Source organism: Apteryx rowi, unplaced genomic scaffold, assembly GCF_003343035.1.
Source record: "Apteryx rowi isolate R43461 unplaced genomic scaffold, aptRow1 scaffold_315, whole genome shotgun sequence".
Lineage (NCBI taxonomy): Eukaryota > Metazoa > Chordata > Aves > Apterygiformes > Apterygidae > Apteryx > Apteryx rowi.
Genome location: NW_020449586.1, coordinates 78007 through 90793, shown reverse-complemented (window position 1 = coordinate 90793; position 12787 = coordinate 78007). Strand labels below are relative to the sequence as shown.

At 70.7% G+C, this 12787-nt stretch overlaps 1 protein-coding gene across 2 annotated transcripts; it reads left to right on the top strand.

Annotated features, from left to right (window-relative positions):
* Positions 1-33: 33 nt before the first annotated feature.
* LOC112968398 (RING finger protein 145-like) lies at positions 34-7416 on the top strand. 2 transcript variants are annotated; one of them, XM_026070627.1, is made up of 10 exons: positions 34-462; positions 1219-1327; positions 1684-1775; positions 2274-2509; positions 3134-3309; positions 3576-3716; positions 4574-4666; positions 5314-5461; positions 5815-6171; positions 6690-7416. In XM_026070627.1, exons 1-10 carry the CDS (start codon positions 297-299, stop codon positions 7191-7193), a joined length of 2022 nt encoding a protein of 673 aa, XP_025926412.1. In that variant the 5' UTR covers positions 34-296; the 3' UTR covers positions 7194-7416. The 2 variants fall into 2 exon arrangements, with proteins under 2 accessions (XP_025926412.1, XP_025926411.1); XM_026070626.1 differs by having other exon boundaries at positions 4484-4666.
* Positions 7417-12787: the final 5371 nt, after the last annotated feature.

The window sequence follows — 12787 nt, the reverse complement described above, 5'->3', positions numbered from 1 at the left end:
CTCCTCCCCCGTCCTCCCCCGAAGAGGGGGCCGGGGACAGGGCTCCCCCCGCAGGGAGGGGGCCCGGGACACGGGGACCCCCCTGTCCCCACCAGAGAGGGGGCCTGGGGCAAGGGACCCCTTCGTCCCCCCTATAGAGGGGGCCGGCACAGGGGGCCCCCCCCAAAGGGGACACCCAGGACACGGGGACCCCCTTGTCCCCCCCGCCCCCCACATCCAGAGCGGGGACACGGGGTCCATCTGTCCGTCCCCCCCCCGGGCAGCACACAAGAGGGGGTCCCCGGCGGCGGGCGGCCATGTCGCGGCTGGAGGCGGTGGCCAACGTGGCGCTGCGGGTGCCGGGGCTGGCGCTGCTGGACCTGCTGTACCGCTGGGACGCGGCGGCCCTGGCCGACCTGCTGCGGCCCAAGCACGGGGACGCCTTCCTCCGGCCCCGCGCCCTCTGGAGCGCCTACTGCCTGGGTGAGGGGGGCCCCCGGGGCGGGCGGTGCGGGTGACCCCGCTCGGGGCGGAGGGGGCCGGACGAGCCCACCTCCGGAGGCCCCTTCCAGCCTCGACCCTTGGGCGATGCTCCGCACGGATGCGCCGTGCATCCGCTCGGCCCCGTCTCAGCACCAGCTTCTTCCGCTTAACCGCCAGCCTCCCCCCCCCCCCGTAGCGAGGGACACGGCGGTGCTGGAGTTGGCCGCGCTCCGGCAGGACGACGGCCGAGCCCGGCTCTCGCGCCGTGCTGGCCCTTCCCTTCCCTCCCGGCCTGGCCGCTCTCGTGGAGGGCTGCTGCCGCGTGGTTATCCGGTTTGCTGGCTTTTTTTCCTGCCCTGCCGAGTGCCCGTCTCGGGCAGCTTCGGGACATGTTTTTGTGGGTGAAATCGCAGCCGTTATCTGAGCAAACGTTGCCCTGTCTGCCAGCCCCCCGGCACCGGCGGCAAAGGGTGGTTGCAAGCAGGGGACTGGGAAGGCGCTGGCGCGCAGCCTGGCATCCCGGGCTGTCCTGCGCGTCCCTGCGTAGCTCCTCCGTGGCCGTCACGGGTGGGAGCTGCCTGGCAGCAGGCTGTTCCCTGCTCATCCCGCTACGGCAGGCGGGGAGAAAAGAGACCCCTGCTCCGCTCCTCCTGCCCCACGAGGGGTTTCCTCCCGGAGGGAGGGTCCCGGGCCGGGGCTCGACGGGGCCGGGGGCTCGGCGGGGCCGTCTCACCTCCTGCTCTCCTTCCCGCCCAGGCCACGTGCTGTGCGTGGTGATGCTGATGCTGCCAGTGCGGTCCCTGGTGAAGCTCTACCTCTACCTCCTCACGGTGCTGCTGCTCTCCGTGGGGCACCAGACGGCCAGGTGAGCCCCGCGGGCGAGCCGTGCGGGGGGCCGGGGCAGGAGCCTGGCGTCTGCTCCGTGCCCGGGGTGCAGCCCGGAGATGGGACAACCGGTCCCGCTGCCCCCGGAGCTGGGGCTGCCGGGACGTGCGGTTGGGGGCAGGACCGGAGATCCCCGCGGGTCCCCTGCTTCCCTCGTGGTGATGCAGCGGGGGAGACGTGGCGAGGCTCTCCGCAGCAGGGTGCAAATGCCCCCCCCTTTGCCGGGCTGCCCGGAGCAGTCTCGGTGCCGCAAGCGTGGCCCTGGCACCGCGGGAGGCGGCGGGGCCATTCCCGGGCGCTGGGCAGGTGCCGGGTGCTGAGCCTCTCTCCCGGCAGGGACTACATCCGCCGCGAGCTGGAGTACGAGTTCCAGGGTGCAGTGTATGACGATCCCGTTGTGCTCGGCCGCTTCGTCACCGCTCTCGCAGGTGAGACCCCTCCCGAGCTGCCCCTCTGCCACCCTCCTCCGGCAGGCGAAAGCCCCCGGCTCTCCCCGGGGAACAGGCGACGGCGGGCAGGTCACCGGGACCTGCGGGAATGGGGAAGGGCTGCAGAGCTGCGGACGGGGCAGAGCCTGGGCTTGCCTCCGCGGGCTGTGAAGCCGGTGTCTCCCCTTAGCCGGGAGGGATCAGACGAAGCAGGGCTGATCCCTGTTGAGGATTGTGCCCTCCCGGGGGAGAAGTTTCCTTCGTTGCCCCAGCTCTCCCGGCATCCCGCGGGATCGCGTGCTGGGTGGCGGTTGCCGAGCGGGACGGTCCGAACCAGCTCGGCCGCGGCCAGCGGCTCGCTCCCGCGTGTCCGGGAGCCTGGCGTCTCCCCGGAGCTTGTGCCGAGCTTCTCGGGGGCTCTGGGGGGAAAGGCGGGGTGGCGTGGGGAGGGCGCACGTCCTCCCTGCGTGCCCAGGCCGTCCCCCGTCCCCTCCGCAGGCCAGGTCTCCGTGTGCGCCCTCTGCTCGCTCCTGATGAGGACCAAGCAAGTGTGGCTGTTCTCCGCCCCGCTGCTGCCCTTGCTGGCCCGGCTCTGCGGCTTCCCCCTCCACGTGCTGCCCGTGGTCAACACCTTCGCCACCGTCCTCACCGGGCTGGAGGTGCTCTACGTCGTCACCTCCCACATCCTCGTGCCCTTCCAGTTGGCTGCCGTGGCCTGCAGGGAGCTGGCGCAGGTGCGTGGGGCTGTGCCGCAGCCCTCCCGGGCCGGGTTCGGAGGGGCGAGGGCGGGAGTGAGCGCCAGACCTCGGCCTCTCCGAAACTCCGTCCGTTTCCTCGGGCGGAGGAGCCCCCGGCTCGGCGGTGGGAGATGGCGTGCGGTGCCTTGTTCCGACGCAGCCTCCAGGATGCTCCGTGTGAGCCCAGGGTGTCCCGCTCAGGGGAGACCAGCTTGGTGCAGAGTTCGCTCCAGGTTGTCCCCTCTGTGTCGGGCCCTCCGTGCCCCCCTCTCCCATGCACGTGGGAAGATACGGAGCCACATCGCTGCCTCCTGGCCTCTCCAGAGCCAGCGATGTCCTGGAGCTCCGCTGGGACCAGCTGGGACTCTGCAGGGCCCCCAGCCCACCTCCGCGGTCCTGGCGCGGCTGGAGGAGTTCCCGACTCCTGTGGGCAGCCTTTGCCCACCGCCCCCGTGCTCAGAGCCAGAGGGGCGAGGGAGAGGAGGCTGTTTTGTGCCAGCCCCGTGCCCTGAGTGCCGGGGCCCGGTGCAGCCCAGCGTGTCCTGAGTGCTGGCGGTTCTCAGCCAGGCGTGCTGGCGGCGGCTCTGGCCCCGCTGCCCCGCTGACGGCCCGTCCCCGCAGGCGCTGGAGGCGTACAGGCTGCTCGCGCTGGGGGTGTCGCTCTGGAGCCAGCTGGCCGTCCCGCTCCTCTTCCTCGTGTTCTGGCTGGTGCTCTTCTCCCTGCGGCTCTCCTCCTTCCTGGCCTCCTCCAGCAGCCCCCTCGCCCAGCAGGGCCTGCTCTTCGTCCTCCTCAGCAGGTAGGAGCGCGGGGCCGCGCTGCAGCCGGGGCACGCGGGGCATGCGCTCTCCGGGTACGGCTGGGGCGCAGCTGCAGGCAGCAGCTCTGTGAGCTTTGCCTTCCTCCACCTTGGCTGCAGGAGGAGGAAGAGGAGGGACTGCAGCCCCCGGGGCTTTGGAGAGCGTTCCCTCCTGGCCTGGGTTTGTGCCGCGGCACCGCCGGGGAGTTGCCCGGCCCCGGCAGACCCTCGCTCGGTGCCTGCGCTCACGCCGGGCTCTGTTGCAGCGTGGCCGAGTGCTGCAGCACGCCCTACTCCCTCGTCGGCCTCACCTTCACCGTCTCCTACCTTGCCCTGGGCGTGCTGAACCTCTGCAAGTTCTACCTGCTGGGCTACGGTGCCTTCCAGAACGGCAATGTCATGCACAGGTGAGCCCTGCGCGGGCGCTCGCCGCGGCCTGGGGCTCGGCATCCCAGCGGCGAGCTGCCGGGGCGGGCGGTGGAGCAGGTATCCCGGTGCCGCCTGCCTCCGATGGGAGGCAGCAGGGACATCCCTTGCCCAAGCCCTGTGGTGGGTCTGGCTCTGAGCCCCCTTGGCTGCCCCGAGCTTCCTCGGGCTGGGAGATGGCTCCTGCCCTGCCAGAGGCGCGCGGAGAGCTGCGGGTAGTTGGCACGTCTCTGCGGTGCTGAACAGCCGGAGAATTTCCTTGTTCTTGACAGTTTGCACCCCAGAGCCCCATGCAGGAGAGATTGGGGAGCACGTGGGTGTTGTGAGGAGCAGATCCAGGGTTGGGGTAGGTCCTGCAGGGATGAGGTGCCACCTGGGGGTAGGTCCTGCAGGGATGAGGTGCCACCTGGATGCTGCTGGGATGAAGCCAGAGCTGTGCCGCGTGCTGCTGGCTCTGGCCCAGCCTGTCCAAGCTGCCGGTCCTGCTCCAGGCTGTTTCTTTCCATGGGTGGGTCGTGCTGCCAGCCCAGCTGGATGAGCTGCCGTGGCCGAGCGGAGAGCTGCCCTGAAGGTGGAAACGGGGCCCGTGCGCCGTGCAAAGGCGGCAGGGCCGGCCGCGGAGGTCCGGGTGCCCCCTTTCCCGGCTGTGCCCAGGCTGACGGGCGGTGTACGTCCCCGCGCCAGTCAGGCTGTGCGCGGTGCCGTGTGTGCGTGCTCGCACCCCGGCCTCACGCCCCGCTTCTCGCAGGGGGGTGACGGAGGGGGTGACGCTGCTGCTGCTGGCGCTGCAGACGGGGCTGCTCGACCTGCAGATCCTCCAGCGGACCTTCCTCCTCAGCATCATCCTCTTCATCGTGGTGACCTCCACGCTGCAGTCCATGATCGAGATAGCTGACCCCATCGTGCTGGCGCTGGGGGCCTCCCGCAACAGGTACTGGCCTCTTCTCTCAGTACTTGGGGAAGAGCGGCAGGATCCGGCCCCATCCTGCTGCCTGGCCCGGCCCCAGGACCAGCCCTGCCCAAGGGTGCACAGTTTGCCGCATAGGAGCCGGGAGGAGGCTCGGCAGAGCAGCGCTGGGGTTTCTTTCCAGGCTCAGGGTTATCCTCTCGCCCTCAAAGAAGAACCAAATTGGGTACCGTGATCCCAGCGTGCAGCCGGGATGCCCCTGTCTCCCGGTCAGGTTTTCTCCAGACTTGGGAGTGCTGCCCCGTTCCCCCAGCCTGCCGAGACCTGTCCTGGACACCGTGGTGTCCCTGGAGCTGGGACTGTGGACCAGACACGTCCGAGCTGGCCGGACCCACGAGCCTCCCTTTATTTCCCCTTGCCCAGCACCAGCCTGTGCATCCAGTCCTGCTTCGCGAGGACCGGTGCCCTGCATGGTGGCTCCCTGGCCCTCCAGCTCCTCTTGGATCCTCTCTGCCCGCTCTCGGGAGGATACAGTGCTGGAGGACAGGTCCCGGAGGACACAGTCCCGGGGGCAGTGGGTGCCCCTGTCCGCAGCGTGGCGGCTGGGGGTGTGGGGGTCCTGCCGGCCAGGCCTGGGGCGGCACCACGTTGCTGACCTGCACCTTCCCTAGGAGCCCTTGGAAGCATTTCCGCGGTGTCAGCATGTGCCTCTTCTTGCTGGTTTTCCCTTGCTTCATGGCCTACAAGATCGCGCACTTCTTCCACCTGGATTTCTGGCTGCTGATCCTGGTCTCCAGCTGCATGCTCACCTCTCTGCAGGTACAGGGGGGCCCCAGCCCCAGGGGTCCGTCGCTGTCCCAGAGACGCCTTGCTCGGCCTCCCGGAATGGTTTTGCTCCCTCCGTCCTGGCCCTGCAGCCCCTGCCTGTCCCTTGTCCTGTGTTGGCATAAATCTGTCCCCTACCACTGGCCCCAGGAGCCCCCTGCACCAGCGAGAGGGAGCGGGCAGAGCTGTGGCCTCCCCCTTCCCCGGGGCATTGCCTGGCTGCCGCACGCGACGGGCCGTGTTCCCGCGGGTGTGCGCAGCCCGCGGGGATGGGCACCGGGTCGCGGTGTGTGGTCCGGCAGCCGGCTGGCCGCCGCCACCAACGCGCTGTCCCCGCTGTCCGCCAGGTGATGGGCACGCTCTTCATCTACGCGCTCTTCATGGTGGAGCTGTTCCAGGACACGCCGCTGGAGCGCATGGACGAGATCATCTACTACGTGAACGCGGTGAGCCGGGTGCTGGAGTTCCTGGTGGCCGTGTGCGTGGTGGGCTACGGCACCTGGGAGTCCCTCTTCGGCGAGTGGAGCTGGATGGGCGCCTCCGTCATCATCATCCACTCCTACTTCAACGTCTGGCTGCGCGCCCAGTCGGGCTGGAAGAGCTTCCTGCTCCGCCGCGAGGCGGCGAAGAAGATCAACTCCCTGCCCAGGGCCACGCGCGGGCAGCTGCGGGACCACAACGACGTGTGTGCCATCTGCTTCCAGGTGAGCCCGCTGCTCGCCCGCTGTGCTCTCCTCGCAGGGTCCCGGCTGGCCCCGAGCGCCTGCTCCCCCTTCCCTGCCGTCCCCGGGCACCAGGAGGGCTACCAGGGTCTCCAGGAGGGCTAGCAGAGCTGGAAGATCCTGCTGTGCCCCTCTGAGGATGGGGCAAGGTCTTTGCCTTTTGGGATCTTTCCTCCTGAGCGTGCCGCGAGAGCTTTGGCCCAGTCCCCACTTCCCTTCCATGCCTAGCTCCAAGCCCAGCTTGCCTGCAGCCCGTGAGACGTGCTCATCCTGCAGCCTCCGCCGCTCCGGACAGGGCAGGAGGAGGGCTGAAACCCCCCCAGAGAGAGGCAGGCAGCAGGGCGCATATCCCAGCCCCAGACACCCCTTGGATTTACTGGGGGAAGGAGGGAGCCGGTCCCTGGCCCTGCTGGGAGACTGGCACAGACGGTAAGAGCCTGCACCCCGCCAGCGCTGAGCTCTGCCCTCACTCCGCGGTGACGTCCTCTCTCTGCCCGCAGGACATGCAGGTGGCCGTGATCACCCCCTGCAACCACTTCTTCCACGGCGCCTGCCTCCGCAAGTGGCTCTACGTGCAGGACACCTGCCCCATGTGTCACCAGCAGGTCCAGCCGGCGGCTGCGCAGGGAGAACCGGGTGCCGGGGCCACGGCGGAGCCGGAGCCAGCCCACGAGGACGAGGTGCCGGAGGACGGAGGAGTCGCTGCGAGCCCCGGCCAGCCGGAGCAGAGCGCCCCGGTGCCGGCTCAGCCCCGGGACGAAGGGCTGCTCCCAGGACTGCTGCCCGGCCAGGGTGGGAGCTGGGCTTCCCAGGACCACGGGGCTGCTGGTCCGGACACTTCCTCCCGGCAGGAACGAGCAGCGGGTGCCTCCCCGGAGCCCTTGGGGGCAGAGACCTCCGGCCAGGACACGCAACCCACTGCTGCCAGCCCGGACACTTTGGCCAGCCCCCGGCTGGGCGCGGGGGACAGCGGAGGCTCCCACAGCACCCACAGCCCCTCCTAGCACCACGGCTCTCGCCCCAACAAACTGCTGGGCGCTTCCCCCCTGCCCCGCAAGACCCCGGGACCCCGCAGGGAGAGGGAGCCCTCGGCACCGCTCCCCCGCCGCGGGCTCGGCATCGCCCCGCTGGAAAGCCCTGGGCGCAGCGCGGCTCCCCGGGGGGCGCTTGGGGCCGGGGCGAGCGGGCCCCCCACGGACTCTTTTCGCAATAAAGCAGGAACTAAAGTCGCCGCCGGCTGCGCTCGAGCGGAGTCTGAGTGGCGGCGGCGCCTTTGCTTCCGAGGCTCGGGCGTTTGGCTGCGGCCCCCCGGCAGYGATGGGGCGGGGGGCACGTGGGCTGAGCCCCCCCTCGGCCCTGGCCCATGGGAAACGGGGCTGGGGGCCGTAGCTGCTTGCTTGGACCCTGGGAAGACCCTGCAGAGGGGCAGGAGGGGGGGTCGGGTCGCTGCAGCCCCCTCCCCACGCGGTGTGAGGGCAGCCTGGGCCCACGGGCACCGTCCAGCCGGGGGGCTTGCAGGGCCGGCGTTGGGGAAGGACCGGGGAGGGGGGTGTGGGGGCGAGCACCCCAATTGGGGGGGCATCTCTAGCTGGTCCCTCACCCCGGGCGCGGGGAGCCCAGGTGTCTGAGCCCTGCGGGGTCTGCTCCGCCGTGCCGGATGGCTGCGCTTCCCTGGCACCAGCTTGCAGCTGGAGCAGGGGGTCCCAGGGCAGGGGCCGGGCCCCCCAAGGGTGCGTGCACGGCGGGGTGCCCGGCTGCCTTCTGGCCTTCCCCCACTAGATGGCACGGATGGCACACGCCGAGCGGTGCGGCACAGCGTGGGGTGGCACGGCGTGGGGTGGCCTTGGTGCGCTGGCACTGCKTGGCAGGGCCCGGGCGCCCCGAGCCGAAAGCCCCGTTCCCCTGCGCCTCCCTGAGCCCRTCCCAGGGCCGGACCCCGGGGCTCTGTTGCCAGCACAGACCCGGGAGCCCCGGCACTGGAGCCGAGCGGCTGGTGGCCTCCGCTCGATGCCGCCCCAAATCCGGCAGGGCAGAGCCTGGGCTCCGGGTTTCCCCCATCCCGGTGCTTGGATCCCGGCGCCTTTGTGGCTCATGGGAGAAGCAGGCATCCCGCGGGATTCGAGGCATGAGCCCGCCTGCAAGGGGCACCTGCGCCAGGGCTGACCCCGCATGCTGGGGCCACATCCAGCCCGGCCGGCTCTGGGCTTCTGGAAACACCTTTGCTGCCCCGTGTCGGCGGGGAAGGGGAGGAGGGGGGTCCCCGGGGACCCCGCGGGCCCCGGGGAGGCGGTAAATGGACTCCCTCCCCTTCCGGCTCAGCCCCACCCCGGCACTTACCCGAGCGGAGGCGATGGCAGCGTCCCAGCGGGGCTCTGCGCAAACCCATTAGCGGGAGGGAGAGAGCAGCCCGTCGATAAAACCCATCTGGGGGGGGAGGCGAGCGCGAGCGAGACCCCCCCCTCCTCCCACTCCCGGCCTCCGCCGCCTCCGTCCCCGATTCCCGGCCCGGCCTCGAGCCCCTCCGCCGCCCGCTGGCACCCCCCGTGCAGCGGGGAGGCTGGTGCGGAGGCAGGGCTGAGCGCGGAGACCCCCGTTGCCCTGCCGCAGCATCCCGCACCCCCAGCGCCGCTGTCGTGCCGGGACCGGGGCGCTGCTGCCCGGGCAGGGCGAGGGGCTGCAGCAGGGCTTGCAGCCGCCCCGGACCCCCGGCCGGCGCCTTCCCCCTGCCCCTCAAGGAGGCTGCGGGGCATCTGCACGCCCGGAGCGCGGGCAAGCCGGGGTGGCGAGGGCAGGAGGGGGCAGGAGGGGCAGCGGTCCGGCGGCCGGCGCGGCCCCGCGCCTCTCCCTGCCTCCCCTCCGCCGCGCTGCYTTCCATTAAGGCCCCATTAGCTCGGCGGCGGAGCCGGGCTGCAGAACAAAGCTCCCCCCGGGGCCGAGCCCAGGCGGAGGAACGCACCGTCCCCGGGGGCTCCGCCGAGCCGGCTAATGCTGCCTGGAAGCGGGAGAGAGCCGGCGGGTGGGAACGGCACGCGGCCGCTGGGAGGTGCGGGGCCCCGGAGTGCCCCCATCGCCTCAGGCTGAGCCCTCCTGGAGACCCCCGTGGCCGGGGGGGGGGCAGGGTCACCGCTGCCCACCGCTGCCCCGTCGCAGCCACAAGGGACCAGGCGACCACACGGGGCAGTGGGTGACGAGCTAGTGACACCGGTGACACGTGGACAGTGGGCTGGATGGGGGCATGGAAGGATGGACGCCGGGATGGACGAGTGCATAGATAGATGGATTCTGGGCTGGGTGGGTGCCTGCATGGATGCTGGGCTGGACGGGTGCACAGCTGGATGGAGGCTGGGCTGAGGGATGCACAGCTGGATGGAGGCTGGGCTGGATGGGTGCACAGCTGGATGGACACTGGTCTGAATGGGTGCACAGCTGGGTGAATGCTGGGCTGGACAAGTGCAGGGCTGGATGGATGCTGGGCTGGATGGGTGCACAGCTGGATGGGTGCTGAGCTGAGGAGTGCACAGCTGGGTGGACACCCCAGTCTCTGCAGGGAACAGCACGGCCCCGGCAGTGTCAGGGCGCAGAGGGGGCCGGCTGCTCTGCAGGGAAGGCAAGCCGGGACCAGAGTGGGCTGACGAGGCTGGCGCGAGCAGCCAAGTCCCAACAAGGAACCGGGATGCAGGGCAGAGCGGCACAGCCGGTCCGGATGTGGGCCAGAGACGGTGCCCAGGCCGGATGCAGCGCAGGGCTCAGCCAGCAGCCCACGGCACCGAGGCAGGTCCGAGGCCAGGCCGGGAAGCATAGCTGGGGCCCGGTTCGGGTTTGGGTTCGGGTCCGGCTTGCAGGCGGGAGCCGGGGCGCAGGCGTAGTTGCCACGCGGGCGGGTGCAGYGCAGGCGGGGGCCGGCGGCGCAGCCTCTGCGGAAGCGTGGCTCCCGGGGGGAAGGAGGGGCAGCCCTCGCCTCTTGCTCTCTCCGCAACCGCTCTCCTCGGCAGAGGAGCCGGCTCCGCGCGCAGCCAGCTCCGCTCCTCCGTCAGCCCCCGAGCTCCTGGAAGGAGGACGCACCCGGGCCCTCGCAGCCCTCGGGAGGCTCTGGGAGAAAGCGGCGGGTGCTGCCGGGAGCAGCCCCCTCGACACGGATGGGTCGCAGGGATGGGGTGCAATGGGGCGCAGGATGCGCGACCGGGAGCCCAAGCGGGGCGGGAGAGGAGAGCGCGCGGGYGTCRAATATTAACCCGAAGACGGTGCYGCCGTGCTAGGCAGGAGCTCGTGCTGCAGGAATCGGCCGGGCCAAGCGGCGTCTGTGCGTCTGTGGGACTTGGCTGCCTCTGGGCCTCTCCCGGTCCCCAGGGAAGGACAGCCTACCCGGTGCACGAGCAAGAGTGCAGTGTGCGAGAGACACTGCCCGAGTGGAGCGGCTGCCTCGGGGTGGCCCCAGGGAGTTCACCCGCCAGCTCTGCGCTGGGCCTGGCTCCCCGGGGAATCCTCCCTCCCTGCTCCGTGCTTTCCTGCTCCATTTCTTAGTGGCTTTCCCATACTGTTTTCCGTCAGCAGCTGCAGCTGGAGACAGAAGCGGCACGGATGCAAATCCCCCTGCTCCAGGGATACCCCCGGCAGGACTGGCTTCCCCACCCGGCACCCACGGGTGCTGGGGGACACTGGAGGAGGTGCTGGGGCTGGTGTTTCACCGGCTGCCCTGGGCAGGGGTCCCTCTGCCCCCGTGGGTGCTGGTGGAGCCGGGGCTGCAAGAGCATTGCTTTCCCGGCCCACATTCCAGGAGCAGGCTCTCTCCTCTGCCGGCCGATGTTCGCCATCTCCTCCTGCATCCCCGGAGCAAAGCGGCGCAATCCCCGCCAGCGCGTCCGCCGGGCCGGCAGCCCTCGGCAGCTCCCGAGCGCCGCAGCACCGTCTCCTGGTGCAGCCCTAGGCTCCCGCCCGCCGCCCGCTCCCAGCCCYGCCGYCGCKGCYRGAGGACGCTCCCGAAGGACAGCCGCCACGGTGGAGCGCCCCGCGCTGCAGCGTCAGCAGCCGCCGGCCCGCCGGGAGCGCCGCGACCTTCCAGTGCCAGCGGGCGGCTGCTGCAAGGAGCCGGAGCAGCTCTCGGCAAACCGAGCCAAAAAAGCAGCGTGTGGCCACCCATCCTCCAAGTTCCTTCTCCGGCCTCTGTCCTGGCTCAGGAGCTGTCTCATTTGCAGCCCCGGGGCTGCATCTCCTTGGAAGTCACCGTGCAGTTCCCTCCGGAGCTGCGGGATCCCAGGGAAAGGCCTGCTGCTCTCTGCCAGCGCCGGGGCGAAGGAGGCACGGAGGACATCCTCCCGCTACGCGGCACATGCGGAGGATGCGCCCGGGACTTGRCGGTCCCATGGCCGTGCCATGGGATGGAATCGGCCAGCACGTCCCCTTCTGGTCCCACCACCTATTTCCTCACCAAATGCCCAGGACCTTCTTCCCAGACCCGGCTGGTGCTGTGCCACGGGAAGGGATGGAGACGGGACCCGCCGGCCCCAGATCTGCTGTGGGCCTGGTGGCGAGGGCAGGCAGCGCGGGGCGCCTGCAGCCGCCGGGGGTCCTCGCCCCTCGGGGCAGGGCTGGGGTGTCCACAGTGCTCCGTGGGGAGCACCCGTGGGTGCCAGTGCGGGCGGTGGGGCTGCCCCCTGTTTTGGGGTCACCGCGGGGTGTCTCAGGAGTGCAGGGGTCCCCTGCAGGGAGGGGTAGCTCAAGGGACCCAGGCAGTCATTGCTTTGGGGGGGCTTGGAGGCCCCTTTGGCATCGCTCTGGGGTGCCCAAGAGGCTCCTGTGGGGCCTCTTGGGATGCAGGAGACACGTGCAAGGCCACCATGGAGCATCTCAGGGAAAGCAGGGGTCCAGCGGGGTCACTCTGGGGTACACTGGGGGCGCAGGGGGCTGCGTGGGGTCTCCGTAGGGTGTGTGAGGGGCCATCTGGGGACATCCCAGGGTGTCTCTGGGGCCCATGTGGGGTGTCTCCAGGTTGTCTCCAGGGATTCAGCGGGGTCTCTCCAGGATGTCCTAGGAGATGCAGCAGGGTCTCTCTGGGGTGTCTGCGGGGCCCTTTTGAGGGTCTCTCTGGGGTGTCTCCTGAGGCCCTGCAGAATCTCAGTGGGGTCTCTCTGCAGCGACCCGGGGGATGCAGCAGGGTCTGTGCAGGGTGTCTCCGGGGCCTTCTGGGGTCTCTCTGGGAGGTCTCAGGGGACGCAGAGCGGTCTCTGCAAAGTGTCTCCGGGGCCCTTCTGGGGTCTCTCCGGGATGTCTCTGGGGATGCAGCGGGGTCTCTCCAGGGCATCTCTGGGGCCCGTTTGGGCTGTCTCGGGGGCCCTTCCAGGGTCTCTCCGGGATATCTCTGGGGATGCAGCAGGGTCTCTCCAGGACATCTCTGGGACCTGTTTGGGGTCTCTGCAGGGCGTCTCTGGGGCCTGYTTGGGGTCTCTCCAGGGTGTTTCTGGGGCCCGTTTGGGCCGTCTCCGGGAGGTCTCGGGGGCCCTTCCGGGGTCTCTCCGGGATGTCTCCGGAGACGCAGCGGGGCCTCCCCGGCGTGGCGCGGGGGACGCAGCGGGGTCTCTCCGGGGCGCCTCCGGGGCCCGGC